This window comes from Scatophagus argus, chromosome 14 (assembly GCF_020382885.2).
Source record: "Scatophagus argus isolate fScaArg1 chromosome 14, fScaArg1.pri, whole genome shotgun sequence".
NCBI classification, from domain to species: Eukaryota; Metazoa; Chordata; class Actinopteri; family Scatophagidae; genus Scatophagus; species Scatophagus argus.
The window spans coordinates 3139266-3153109 of record NC_058506.1 but is presented as its reverse complement, the minus strand read 5'-3'; the positions used below and the strand labels follow the sequence as shown (position 1 = coordinate 3153109).

Sequence of the window (13844 nt, the reverse complement as noted above, 5' to 3'; positions counted from 1 at the left end):
GTGGAGCCTAATGGAATAATGATAAAACAATAAATTGTTTAAAAATGAAAGTGTTCAGATTTTTGCTTTTATATCTTTTATTACACAATAGCGTATGGAACTCATGACTAAAATAGTCATATATTTTCGTAGTGTGTAACTTATGGATGAATAGTGGTGAGAATAAACCCTGTTTTGCTTGGAACCCGCTGGAACTCCATCAAGGAGCCCCGGGGGTCCTCAAATCCCACTTCGAAAGCCACTGGCCAAGGCTGTAGCTCAGTTCATTCATCTTTGTTTTATTTATCTGAAGCTTTGGTTCCTTTTCTTTTTATATCAACAGAATGAAGGCTATAGGGGAAGCGTATAGCTTTATACACTGTCCGATAATCTGCAGTCTGTTGGCTTTGGGGTTCAGATAAAAGTGAAAGTGTTACACTAACTGTAAAGTGGAAGACAAATGACCTGCCAGCTGGGGTGTGAGAGGACGAAATGGCAAAAGGAATAACAAAATCTAAAAGTAATTGTAGTAACATTTTACATTGCATTTTAATTAGTCTCACTTTAATTTAAGTATAATTAATCACTATACAAATTGTTTTAAATTGTATCAGTTCATTTAACCACTTATTTTATTTAGTATTTGTAAGTATTCCAGTTGAAAACTCAGAAAAGCAGAACACACCTCTGAATCTCTGATATTCTACAGTTTTATGAGTCAGTGGGTGCAGCCTGTCTGTTCATTCATTTGTTTCCCAAGCACTTTGGCCTTCTGTAATCACTCCATCATCACAGGACCATTGTGGAGACATGACAGCCCTGACCTTTGCACTACTGAGATGAATTCATGCAAGCGTCATTTAGCGTTGATTCATATGTAAAATGCGAATTTTTCCAAGTGAAAGGTCTGACATTTATCAACCCGAGCTGCTTTGCTGTAGGACTTTTTATCTTTTATTTTACTTTAGCAGGTTATCTGTAAACAACACATAGGCTTTAAGAAGATATGGATCACTGTATCACCTGATGAAATACTGCTCTGACTCCTGGCAGGGAAGACTCTTGAAACTCCAATGCATGTGAGTTTTGTTTAAAGGAGAAGCCCATATTATTAATCATAATGCTTTTGCTTTATCAGATTTGTGCAATGGCCTGGTTTATATATACCACAGAACTGTTTCATGTCAAATGCATGTATTTCTTTTTACTACCTACATGTAAACCAACGGTTCCCAAACTGAGGTGTGTGGATCTATTGCAGGGTGAAAATATTCTTTATTGTGAATGGATAAAGAAGGATGTTCTAAATCACCATAGTCTCCAACTGCCAGCAGATGCTTTTAACTGACCTTACTGACAGACTAGATAGCTCTTGTCTTTTCAGTGTACAGCACACACTGCACCTTGTCAGCCTGTCACACATGCTTTTGATCTCCATAATTTGGCTGCTGAGTGGGATATGGGATTTCTTTCAAATACCTACATTTAAAGCAACACTTCTGCAAAGGTGACAGAGAAGCGCAGCGTCAACAAACACATCCAATACTTTTCAAATGTCTCCACCTTGTGGATTGTAGCAGTATGTCCATTTTTTTCTAACTGTAATTAACAGTGAACTCAGATTGATCTTACGCTATATGAACGAAAATATTGGGACACACCTCTTTATTATTAAATATAGGTATTTTAATCAGCTCCAACGCAGCAGGTATATAAAATCAAGCCATGCAGTCTGCATTTATAAACATTTGTGAAAACAATGGGTCATTGCGATGGGATGCCTCACTGAAATTTCATCCCTGCTAGATATTACATGGTCAACTGTAAGTGGCATTGCTGGAAAGTAGAAGTGTTTAGGAGCAGCAGCAACTCAGCCAGAGGAAGACCACGTAAAATCACAGAGCGGGGTCTCCGAGCGCGCTACGGCGCACGGTGCGTCAAAGTCGCCAGTCGTCTGCAGATCCCATAGCTGAAGACGTCCAAACTTCCACTGGCATTAATATCAGTACATCTTCATGTAATGGGTTTCCATGGCGAGCATCTGCATGCAAGCCTCACATCACCAAAGTACAATGCCAAGCGTCGGATGGGTTGGTGTAACGCACACACTGGATTCTGGAGCTTTTCTACAATATTGTATATGCTTTAAACTTTAGGAAGTCAAATAGATGTTGTTCATCAATTGAAAATAGCAGATATAGTTTCAATTTATGTGCTTTCATTCTTCAGCTGCTGATGACATAATAAGAGCCTAGAGCCAATGGGGTTTATGGCTGGCAGAGCGCCAGAGAGGCAACAGGGGGCAGTAGATGCTGTGTCTGAATAGTGAAGTACTGCAGGGCAATACGCTGAACTATTTTATAGTTCCACTCTGCGTACATACTCTTAGAATAGAAAAAAGTAGGTGTGTAATACATTTAAACATGATGCAAAAGCTTTGTGTTTAAAGTGTTCTTTGTCTGAGGCTACAGGCTGTGGAGATGTTGGGAAACATGCTGTAACATTATGTAATAGACATTCTGTAATATGATCTCAGCTAGCACTTTTTAGACATGTTCCACTGGATGGAGAAAAGTTTGAAAACATAATATGACTTCTTAAACTCTCTGCAGTCAGACTAAGGCTCATCTATGGTGACGATTAATTTTTATTGTCTCAAAGTAACTTTGTTTATAGCTCACAGCCATTAAAATGTATTTCACAGGAATCATATAATGAGTTTGCATGGACACTTATCAGAATGTATGTTTGAAAAAACAAAAACAAAAAAACATTTAAAACCATGGACTAGAACCAATGACTGCATGGTGCAGGCACAGAGACAGGCTATGATAACTTCCCCACCTGGTTATGTCTGTGTGTGCCTATATTTGACTCAACACCTGTCATTTACCCTTGTGCCCTGGTGTATTGTAGATTTCCTATCCACAACATGTTAGAGGTGAACTCTGGCTGCCTGATAATTCACCAGTTAATCATCTCAAAGTAGTGAAGCAGTTGAACAAACACTTTTACTCTTACAGGAGGGATGGTACTCACATTAGCTCTGCTGTTAGTGGACAAAGAAGAATCCCCTCTGATAAAATTACTGATTTAATGCTTAAAGGGACAAGCCACAGATTTTAACACATAAAGCCAAGTTTATTGGCCACATAGAGAACTGCCTATGAAAACATTTTCTGGAGAAGCTTTTTCTTGGACATTAGGGTTCCATTGGGCTTTAAGGTTTGATCATACCAGAAAATGCCATGGAAATTAATCTGTGAGTCTTTGCAGAATGTTTGACTATCCTAGTCTAGGCCTTGACTAGGCCTAGTAAATTACTGTAGCTGGTGAGCTAACCAAACTTGCTAGCCACCTAGGCTACCATTAGTTGGTCAACATAGTGCCAGTAGAAAAACTTGTCTCTAATAAGAAAATGAATAAATGTGATATATATATATCTGTACATACATTCCCCAGGGTTATGGCACTGAGCCGGGTGCAGATGCACGTTACATTAGACAGTACACGATCAGCTGGGGTCACATCACATGTGCAACGATCCATGGTCACATACTGCATTCTGAGCTTCTGGAATGTCGGCCTTTTATTCATTCATACAACACACTGATACACGTTTGCTACGCTTAAATAAACATTCTCCAGAGCACATGGTGTTAAAGTGTTTAAGTCCAGCTAATCCTTCTGAGAAGGCCATACCTATTGTTTTTAGTCTGATGCAAAGCTTTGAAAAGTATATTTGCACAACATGGCACACGTCATGAAATACTGTGAAAATAATCTTCAATTTTCATATCAAACCAAATTTCATATCAATTGTGCTTTAGCTCACCACTGACTGATAATGTGGTAATATAACATTTTAAGTTGCTGAAATCAGTACAGCTTCCTGCGCACCACAACAGCACTGCACTGACCACATTTGTCACATGTGTAGCTTAATTTTATAATTTTTTAAAAAAGATTTAGTTAATGGATTTCCTTTTTGTGGAGGGTTTAGCCAAAGCTAGGAGATATCTGGTCAAGTCTGAGATTGATAGAGAACTGACTCGATGAAATTGAATCAGGGTCCTGGGTGGGCGGGGGCTCATGTTTGATAGGGAGGGCAGATGGAACAGCGAGCCTGGTATAATTATAACCTCCCCTTGACCACGCTAGGTACACGTGACCCTGGCAGCTTTAGTTTCAATGGACTAAGACCAACTAGCTACACTTCACTGTGCACTGCAAAAAGTAAACCACCAAGACCTGCAAAAAAAGTTCTGCTTGTATAATAAAACCACATGATCATCATCCAAAACTGTTGCAATTAAAGGTTTTCTTAGCCATCAGCCAGTATTTTTAGGCTCTAGGCTGTCAGAAGATAAAGTGTATTCTGTTATTTGTGCTCAAGCTCATATAATCTTGAAAATAAATCTTTAAGAGAAAACATATTCCTTTAAATTTCATTATATTATATTATTTTCTTTAAGTTTATATAATTTTATGCATACACTGTGTATGGTATGTATGTGGATCTGTATCTCCCAGGCAGCTCTGTGCAGACAGGTGTAGAATTTAATGTGGGAGTGAAGCTGTAAATATAGTATGCCATAAAGGTGTTATTTATAGATGTCATTGTATTTAGTTGCCAAGCACATAATGTTACATTTCCAACCATGTTTCGTTGAAATGGTTTTCATAATGAAGGACCTCACTACCCATTACTGGAGGCAAAGATAATGAAATTGTACATTTTCCCTTTTCCTGACAAATAGAACATAATTTGCTCTCATCTAATACTCAGAGAGCAGCACTGCACACAGCTGCAGCTTGACACTGTGCTATTCTGACACAGGTCAGTGCAGTTGGCACAGATTCCTTTCCAAGGGTCAAGCTGTATATGTTTCATGAAAGTGTCCTGCAAGGCTCCAAACTAATGCGCACTTCCTCTGACATGCTCTGTGGGATAAGAAGACAGAAAGTTCAACACTCTAAGGTTTCAGAAAATGTGTAGTGAGACTTCACACATTATAACTAAATAATTCATCTATCCCCATAACAATGTCAGACAATTTTAATAAGAAATTTATCAAAAAATATGCAGAATATACATGCCCTAAGTTGGAAAGTGTCCAAGCTCTAGTGCGTGAGTGCGTTTCAGCATCTTGTGAAGATGACGTGGCTGACATGAGCAGAAGACTCACCATCATATCACTGAGCTGTTGCATAACTGTTCTCAGTTGGCATTCTTCATTTGCTTTGGGTAAAATGTCAGCAGCTAGCCACTCTATATGGTGTCTTCTTTGCAGGTTATTCTGCTTGCCTCTTGGAGATTAAATGATATCCAACCCTATTATGAATTGTACAAATATTCCTCTTTGCAAAATCCAGAGATCTTCAGTATATTTCAATAATATACGCATAAGACAAAATGGGTGCTGTATGCTGCATAGTGGTGATAGCGGAAACTTACACAGAGACAAATTTGGAGGCCTCCCACTTGGAGGACAGGCAGCAGACAGCTGTGTAACAAGAGACAGGGTTTCAATTCAGAGCAAGGGCACTGTGACCAACCAATACTCCACTCGCCTGTATCTCTGAACACTGGCAGCACCAAAAGTAGAAGAAGTGGAAAGACACAGTACGACGAGAGAAGTGTTAGAGAACATATCTGTGTAGATGGTAGGCGGCCTGAAGTGTAGACCTCAAGTGCGTGGCAGGGTTGGGTGTTCTACATGCTGTTTGCACAGACAGGCCTGGTAATGATACAGCGGGACTGGAAGAAGCAGGTGTGAGCCAGTCAACTGCCAGTCGGGGGACAGCTGGGACATCCCACAGACACTGCCGCTTGTTGGGATGTCCCCCTCTTGGAACAGTGCCTGTGAAAACCCTCCTATATATCCCCCAATTGAATTGTTGATGCACCTTCAGCATTTAAGCTCAACAATTTTATACATGCTGTATAACAACACAAATGCTGTCATCGCCAACTTTCTCTCCATGTAGGTAGATTTGGACTTGATGAGTTTATTTACTGTATTTAGATGTTAACTTTGGGTGTAGGCCAACTAGTGTGGTGTGAAAAAGATGGGGATGATGTAGCTTGTCAAGAAAATTTGGCAACAGAACCAGGTCAAAGAAGAGTAGAAGAAACATGTAGAAAGCTATTATTATCATTATAGAGCCAGTCAGTGGTTTTGACTTTGAATTCTCTTATATAAGCTGGCCTGTACAATGAAAAATAAGCATTTTGGTATTTTATAGACTAATCGTAATTGGAAAGGCAGTCTTGATTTTCCTCACTGTCCAAAACTGTTAAAACTGTTTTCAACTGTTAAAAAACCTTAAGTAAAGAAAGAGAACATTAATAAATTAAATGTAGTCAATGTCTTGTGTTTGTTTCTGTAAAAGTTTTGTTTTTTGGTGGGGAGGCTGCTTTTGTTCATTTTAATAAATGACTGAGAGGCTTAACATTGTAAGGCTTAGCATTAAAAGAGGCCATCAACTATGAAAAAAAAAAAAACAACAAAAAAACACAAGCCCTAACAATACTACAAGTTTTCTGGAATGACTAAAATCCCGACTTCACGGTTGTATGCTTCCATATTCATATCCATCTAGACTCCGACGTAGTAACCGAGAGCGCTTCATCACCTGAAGCTCATTATCATCAAAACCAGTGAGCTTGTGGTGGACGACAGTACCAAAAAATACTACAAAGAACTACATATCCTAAAACATGCATGCTTCACACATCTTCAGCAAGCAGCACAGAAGAGCTATACATCAGCACAGACACAAGATCCGTGTCACCAGTTCAGTATGTGACCGAATATGAAATGTGGCCAATTCAGTTTTCAATTCAATTCAGTTCAGATAACAAAAGTTATCTGATGACACTTTCCAATTAGAGCAGGTCTAGACCAAACTCTTTAATTAAATTGTAATACAGAGAGCCCAACATTCCCCCACGAGCAAGCAGGTGGCGACAGTGGCGAGGAAAAACACGCCACAATCTGTTCCTGAGTTATACTGTTAAATAATGGATGAAAAAGTGTTTTGAACAACATTATGATGTCACAGTGATCCTGATCTTTGACCACCAAAATCTAATCAGTTCATCTTTGAGTCCAAGTGGATGCCAGACTTTAAGAAATTCCTGATGTTCATAAGATACTTGGTTGATAAGAATGAGATGGACCAATGGATGGATCCCTGACCATGACTATCACTGGCGTGAAGGCATAAAAATTTCTTCCAGTTCTTCAGGACAAAACTGTACTGGAGCAATATATTAATCACCTGCAGAGCATAAGCATTTGTCAAATAGTGTGAGAGATCTGAGATACCACAGTGTCAAAGAGGAGAACTAATGAAGTTAATGTCAAAGATAGCATCATCTTGCATCCTCAACATTCCATCTGACAGTCAGTATTCCCATCGAAGATTCAGTGTCTGATAATGAATTAGTAATTAGAGCTGGACTGAGTCATGGCTGTTTTGAGATAGTTTCCACTGCAGGTCAATGGGGGTTAACACAGAGGGGGTGAACACAACAACAGTGTTTGCACAGTCTAATGCTATCAAATACAGTAGTACTAGAAAGGGATGATTTTATTTACTTATTTATTTTTATTTATCTACTTTATTATTACTGAGTCTGTGTTAGACAGGGGGAATTCATCCCCCTCCATTGTTGATGTATTAGTGGCCTCAGCATTCCTCCTATTCAGATATGAGTCTCCCACTTGATGGAAAAAATGCTTCTTTGAATGAATTTAAATTTATTCTCTCCAGCTCTTGGTGGACTCCTCATCTCTGCAGCAAGCTTGACAAAAGTTAAGCTCAGCTTTTTTTCTGTTTCTGCAACTACCCGAAACACCAGCCCTCACCCACTCACCCCTGTGACACCAGCCCCTTTCAGATTACTCCCACCGTCCAACTGGTGCTATTATGGGAGGAGGGAGGGGGGCGGAGGGTACAGCAACAGTTTCAGGCTTGGGTGACTGAGATGTAAATGTGCGCCTTTCATAAACTGTTCAGAGTATCAGTCCAGAGGACTGGCCAATGAGGGTGCAGCAGGCACTAAAATGGCCAAGCCAATGGCCAAGTGTCTACCCGGTATATAAACAGGGAGCAAAGACCTCCACAGTTGGGTGACCCCTATTTTGCTGTGGTGAACAGGATCTGATCCCAAGGACTGTTACTTCTGTTCTTGTCTGGTGTGCAGGTAAAAAAAACATCACAAAAATGATTCGTTTTGTGGCTTTAAAGAAGGAGGAGATGATATTTGGAGGCATGTTTGGATTCCTTAAGAAACAAAACAGGAATCACCTACAAGAGCAAGACATTTTTATGGCTGCTTCTTTTCTGCAGTGAAAGGTTTTGGACTTAGAGTCCATGATAAAATCAAAAGATGAATGTACACCAGCTTTGGGATATTTGAACATATATGGTGCTTTCAAACATCCCAAAAGGTCATAAAATTTTGATATTTTAATTCAATTAATTGATGAAGACATGCATGGACATGACGTTTTTCTATTGCACTGTAAACTTGTTTATTTCCCTTAGTTTAAGCTCTCTGTAAATGGTTTTGTCTTTTGGACAGTGATTTGGCTGGACAGGTGTCTCACGCTTTGAGACAAGTAAGACTGCCAGAACTGCCTGAAGGCTTGAGGTGTCTAAAAATTGATTTTAGCCTTTCACCTTTTAGCCTTTTCACCTCACCACATTATGATGGCTTTTTTAAAAAAATATATGTTAAGCTAACAAGAAGATTGTTCTTAGATTGTTGCATCAAAAGTGTTTTATTTCATAAACTCATGTGGCTTATTGCCAAAAATGCTACAGCAGTTTACTACAGATCACATTTCATATGATGTCACAAGTGCGTCATTGCACGTCAGTCTGTTATAATTCATGTGATTAGTCAATCAAGTCAAGATGAAACAAATTACCAAAAGGCAATGTCAGATGATGTCAGATTTCTTTCAGGAGTTCAGCATAGTGACAGCTAAGTGTTTTAAGCTGTAGGGTGTGCAGTGATGTAAGTGTGATACAAAGAAGGTGTAGTAGAAGGTGAGTGTTTTCAAAGAGAACACTTTGACACTTTGAAGACTTACTCATGTGTATTTATGTGTAAACAAGTTTTACTTGAGAAATGAACTTATGTGTGTGCTTAAAGAATTAAAAGCTACATATATGCTTATGACATTTTAAAGAAATAGTATACAGTCAGATGTGCTCAAGCTAAAAATAACCAGCTGACCTGCACTCCTCCTCCTACTCTATTTCAACTGGACATTTGAGCGGTCGAGAATTGAGTGTCGCTTGTTGCCAGGATTCCTCTGCCGACACTACGTAACTTTGCAGCTGTCTTGCAGAATATCCCATATCTCCAAATGCTGAAGAATTTTTGTGCCGTTTCAAATAACCTTCAAAGACAATGTCAAATTTAAATTGGTCTCTCTTTAAACTTGTTGATCATGGGTTTGTCTCTGTCTTTGCAGTGTTAGAAAGCAACCATGCCTTTCGGAAACACCCACAACAACTTCAAACTCAACTACAAACCTGAGGAGGAGTTCCCTGACCTGTCAAAGCACAACAACCACATGGCCAAGGTCCTGACCAAGGAAATATATGCCAAGTTGAGGGACAAGCAGACACCTAGTGGCTACACCCTGGATGATGTCATCCAGACTGGTGTTGACAACCCCGGTGAGACCAGACAGAAATCTTATATGAAACATAAAGTCATTTGAACACAAATAAAACAAAACAACGTGAATATTAAATCTTTAAATCACCTTCTAATTCCTGCTTTCTCAATTGTTCCCTGCCTTCAGGTCACCCCTTCATCATGACTGTTGGCTGCGTTGCTGGTGATGAGGAGTCCTACGAGGTCTTCAAGGATCTGCTTGACCCCGTCATCTCTGACCGTCATGGTGGATACAAGCCCACTGACAAGCACAAGACCGATCTGAACTTCGAGAACCTGAAGGTGCAGTACCGTAGTTTTCAACAAAGACCTAAAAGATAAACATAGAAACTTCTATTGAAAACATAGGGCTTACTATACAAACCAAACACTACACTGGGTGACTGGACATAAAGCAGCTAATCAGAAGATGATGCTCAGTACCTTACATTTGTGGTCTCTGTTTCACTTTGCAATCACACATTTGTCATTAGGGTGGTGACGACCTGGACCCCAACTATGTTCTGTCCAGCCGTGTCCGTACTGGCCGCAGCATCAAGGGATTCACCCTGCCTCCCCACAACAGCCGTGGCGAACGCAGAGCTATTGAGAAGCTGTCCGTTGAGGGTAGGCTTGTCACACTTTGACACTTTAAGTATGCAAAGGGTCTGGCAGTAAAGTAGGCCTTCCTCAAACAACAGCCTTCAAATTCAAGTGATGAACCAAACAAGGATGCACTCATTCATGTTGTGAAGCTGCTTCATATTTTCTGCGGAAATATAGGCTATCGCAGAACATTCAATTTCCTAATTGTACATCTGTCTCTCCAGCCCTGACCAGCCTGGATGGTGAGTTCAAGGGAAAGTACTATCCCCTGAAGTCCATGACTGATGCTGAGCAGGAGCAGCTGATTGCTGATCACTTCCTGTTTGACAAGCCTGTCTCTCCCCTGCTGACCTGCGCCGGTATGGCCCGCGACTGGCCCGATGCAAGAGGAATCTGGTGAGTATGACCAATAATTGTCACAAGGCCATCTGTTGTTTCTGCATCACCTTTGTGTTTTACTGTACATAAATCCTTTGCATTCATCTCCATTCAGGCACAATGACAACAAGACCTTCCTGGTCTGGGTGAACGAGGAGGATCACCTGCGTGTCATCTCCATGCAGAAGGGCGGCAACATGAGGGAGGTCTTCAGGCGTTTCTGCGTTGGCCTGCAGAAGGTACATAATTATAGCAGGTCAACACCATGATTTGAGTGGATGAAAGCATTGTGAATGTTCCTCTGACTCTACTTCTTTTTAATCTACCAGATTGAGACGATCTTCAAGAAGCACAACCACGGCTTCATGTGGAACGAGCATCTTGGTTACATCCTGACCTGCCCCTCCAACCTGGGTACTGGCCTGCGTGGTGGAGTCCACGTCAAGCTGCCTAAGCTTAGCACACACCCTAAGTTTGAGGAGATCCTCACCAGGCTGCGTCTGCAGAAGCGTGGCACAGGTACAAATATATTCACACCTAAGCCTGTACATGGCAGGTCCACTAAGATCTCAACAGAGACTCTACAGCATTCTGAGCTGGTAGGTGTGATCAATAATCTCATCTCATCATTTGCCCTCTTCAGGTGGTGTGGACACCGCTTCAGTGGGTGGTGTGTTCGACATCTCCAACGCCGACCGTCTGGGCTCCTCCGAGGTGGAGCAGGTCCAGCTGGTGGTTGATGGTGTCAAACTGATGGTCGAGATGGAGAAGAAGCTGGAGAAGGGAGAGGCCATTGACAGCATGATCCCTGCTCAGAAGTAAAGAAGGACAATTTTTTTGTTTTTCTTGTGACCATTCATGTGCAATGGAGCCAACTGATGGGCGTGCAGAGCAAACAGCTGCTCCCCTAGAGACTCCTGACTCTGCTCACCTCTTTTTCATCCTTCCAGCTTTTTTTCATTACTCTGCCCTTGTTTTTCCAAGTTCTCCACAGTCGGTTAGTAACATCCTGGGATCAGCCTCCACTGAGCTGGGCTTGCCTGGCAGATGTGGCATCACCTACTTTTTGTTATAAAAAGTAATGATTACCGAAGCTGTTCATACTGCTAAATAAAAAGTGCCCCATGAAACAACAAACTGAATCTGTGTTTGTTTTGTGTTGAAGTGTAACAAGCTTACGAAGTGTAATCTTCACATAACAATACTCACTTTGTCAGATTAAAAGCTAGAAACAAATATTCAGACAGTGTGTTGTTACTGTAAAACCAAGACACCAAAATGAAGGAAAAAATGCCAACATCAGTGAATTTTATTAATCTTCAGCTTCATGTTCTCCTTATACACCACAAGCACTCAGTCTCAGTTTACAGTTTGTTTCTGAGGGGAGGAATTAAATAGTAGAGCAGTGTAAAATTACTCATACAGGTCAAACTGTGTGTTCTTCAGTCTCTTTTGCATATCAGCTGTTTCCAAAATCAATTTTGAAATGACAGTGCACGTTAAATACTCAACCCCCTGGGGTCCTAATACTGTACCATCCATTATCTAAACCTGACTACTCTCTGAGCAGGTATACACGAGTTTAATTAACACGCAGGTCAACAAAACTCTTCAAGAATTTTTCACAGTAGATTCCATCTTAAGACAATATTTATCCATCTTGTACTAAGAGTGAGTTGTTCTACACTAAGTAATTTGCTTTTTTGCCAGTTTCACTGTTTCCACTCAAATACTCAAACAACCTGATTCACATTTGCAATCAGGAGTCAGTAACGTTTCTATGGCTTGAATGCAACCCGGGGCTTTCAACATGTCAAGGATTTACTAGGATCAGTGTGAATTCATGTTAAAACAGAACCAAACTACGCCATTTATTCCCAATGTGAGTGTTCTTGCTGGACAGCTGAACCCTTTTCTTACACTCTGTATGTTGTGGTACATTTCACAGCATACCAAAACACTTGTAAGAACTGAGAAGCTGTCTTCAGCATACTGACCATATCCTCGAATAAAAAGGTGAAGTCACTGTATTTCATCCAAGTCTTTCTGTTTGTTTTGGTGAGGGGGGGTGGGGGGGTGGTGCTACATTTAGCACAATTTCTTTGTATCAATTCATGTCTGAAAACAATCACATCTGCATTTCACAAAGCTACCAATCCTAGATGTGCATCATGTTTCATTTTTCCCCCTAAAACCCAAACTCTGAAGTCATGCAGGATTGCAGGTTGCTTTTGTTCCCCATTGTCACTGACAGAATCTGCTTGAAACTAGAATTACTTCCCTTGTTCTAGCTATAAATAAACCTTGAGCTCTAAGATATATACTATATTCATATATTTTATATACAGCCATCAACTGACTGATATAAATCCTGTTTTTTTAAATGATATTATTCTAAAAAATAAATAAAGTACCTGTGCAAATATCCACAAATTGAAGTGTTTCACATTTAAGACATTGGCGCCCTCCAGTGGCTAGTTCTGGGTATTACCTATACAGGTACACTGGAAGGAGCTGATTCAAGTCAAAGCAAAGTGCATTGAGGTCTATATTACCTAATGCTAATATACACCACAATGAGAAACGTCCAGGGAGGGGACAAGGACACACTTCCGGTGTCCCTATTGGTGTCTGCTTCTAACCTTGAGGAGGACAGGTCAACACAAAGTCTCCCTTGTTGGGGTCCATGAAACAGCACACACCAAACAGGACTGAGAAGATGTCATAAATGGGTCTTCTATGTGAGTGTGGACAATGGCTGAGTGTTTCCCTGTGAGAAAACAGTCTCAAACAAGGAGCCAAGGAAAGTCAAATGCTCATTGTGACGAGAGAAAAAAGTCAGTGGTACATACGAAGGTAGTGGACAGCTGAGGTTGGCGTCCCTGTTAATCGTAGGGAGATGGGGAGTTTATGATGGGTGGGAAAGGTAATGGGGGTGGGTTGGGGGATGTTTTGGGTCACCATGAGCAAAGCCACAACTGAGAGATAGTATTAACAGTAAATCAGCAGCCGAACAACATGATCTCTGTAGCCTATGTAAATATCACAGTACGTTATTCACTAAAAACAGGGAGAGAGAATAGAAAGTTTCCTCAGTTTTTCTGTCTCTTTTTTATACATTAAATATATACTGTATGAAGGCGCTGGGGGTCGTTCACTTTAAAGGCAACTGGACTAACAAAAAGAAAACACTGTG

At 40.6% G+C, this 13844-nt stretch overlaps 1 protein-coding gene across 1 annotated transcript; it reads left to right on the top strand.

The window, feature by feature from the left end:
* Positions 1–8038: 8038 nt before the first annotated feature.
* On the top strand, positions 8039–11785 carry ckma (creatine kinase, muscle a). The gene is made up of 8 exons (XM_046410961.1): positions 8039–8194; positions 9477–9684; positions 9813–9967; positions 10159–10291; positions 10495–10666; positions 10764–10887; positions 10978–11167; positions 11292–11785. The coding sequence occupies exons 2-8, from the start codon at positions 9492–9494 to the stop codon at positions 11468–11470; spliced, it is 1146 nt and encodes a 381-aa protein (XP_046266917.1). The 5' UTR covers positions 8039–8194; positions 9477–9491; the 3' UTR covers positions 11471–11785.
* The last annotated feature ends 2059 nt before the right edge of the window (positions 11786–13844 follow it).

Excerpts from the sequence above, each read along its gene's own strand:
- ckma (XM_046410961.1), top strand. The coding sequence starts at position 9,492 with ATGCCTTTCGGAAACACCCACAACAACTTCAAACTCAACTACAAACCT. Across the intron at positions 10,292-10,494 it reads TGAGAAGCTGTCCGTTGAGG|CCCTGACCAGCCTGGATGGT; the intron begins GTAGGCTTGTCA and ends CTGTCTCTCCAG. Across the intron at positions 11,168-11,291 it reads TCTGCAGAAGCGTGGCACAG|GTGGTGTGGACACCGCTTCA; the intron begins GTACAAATATAT and ends TGCCCTCTTCAG.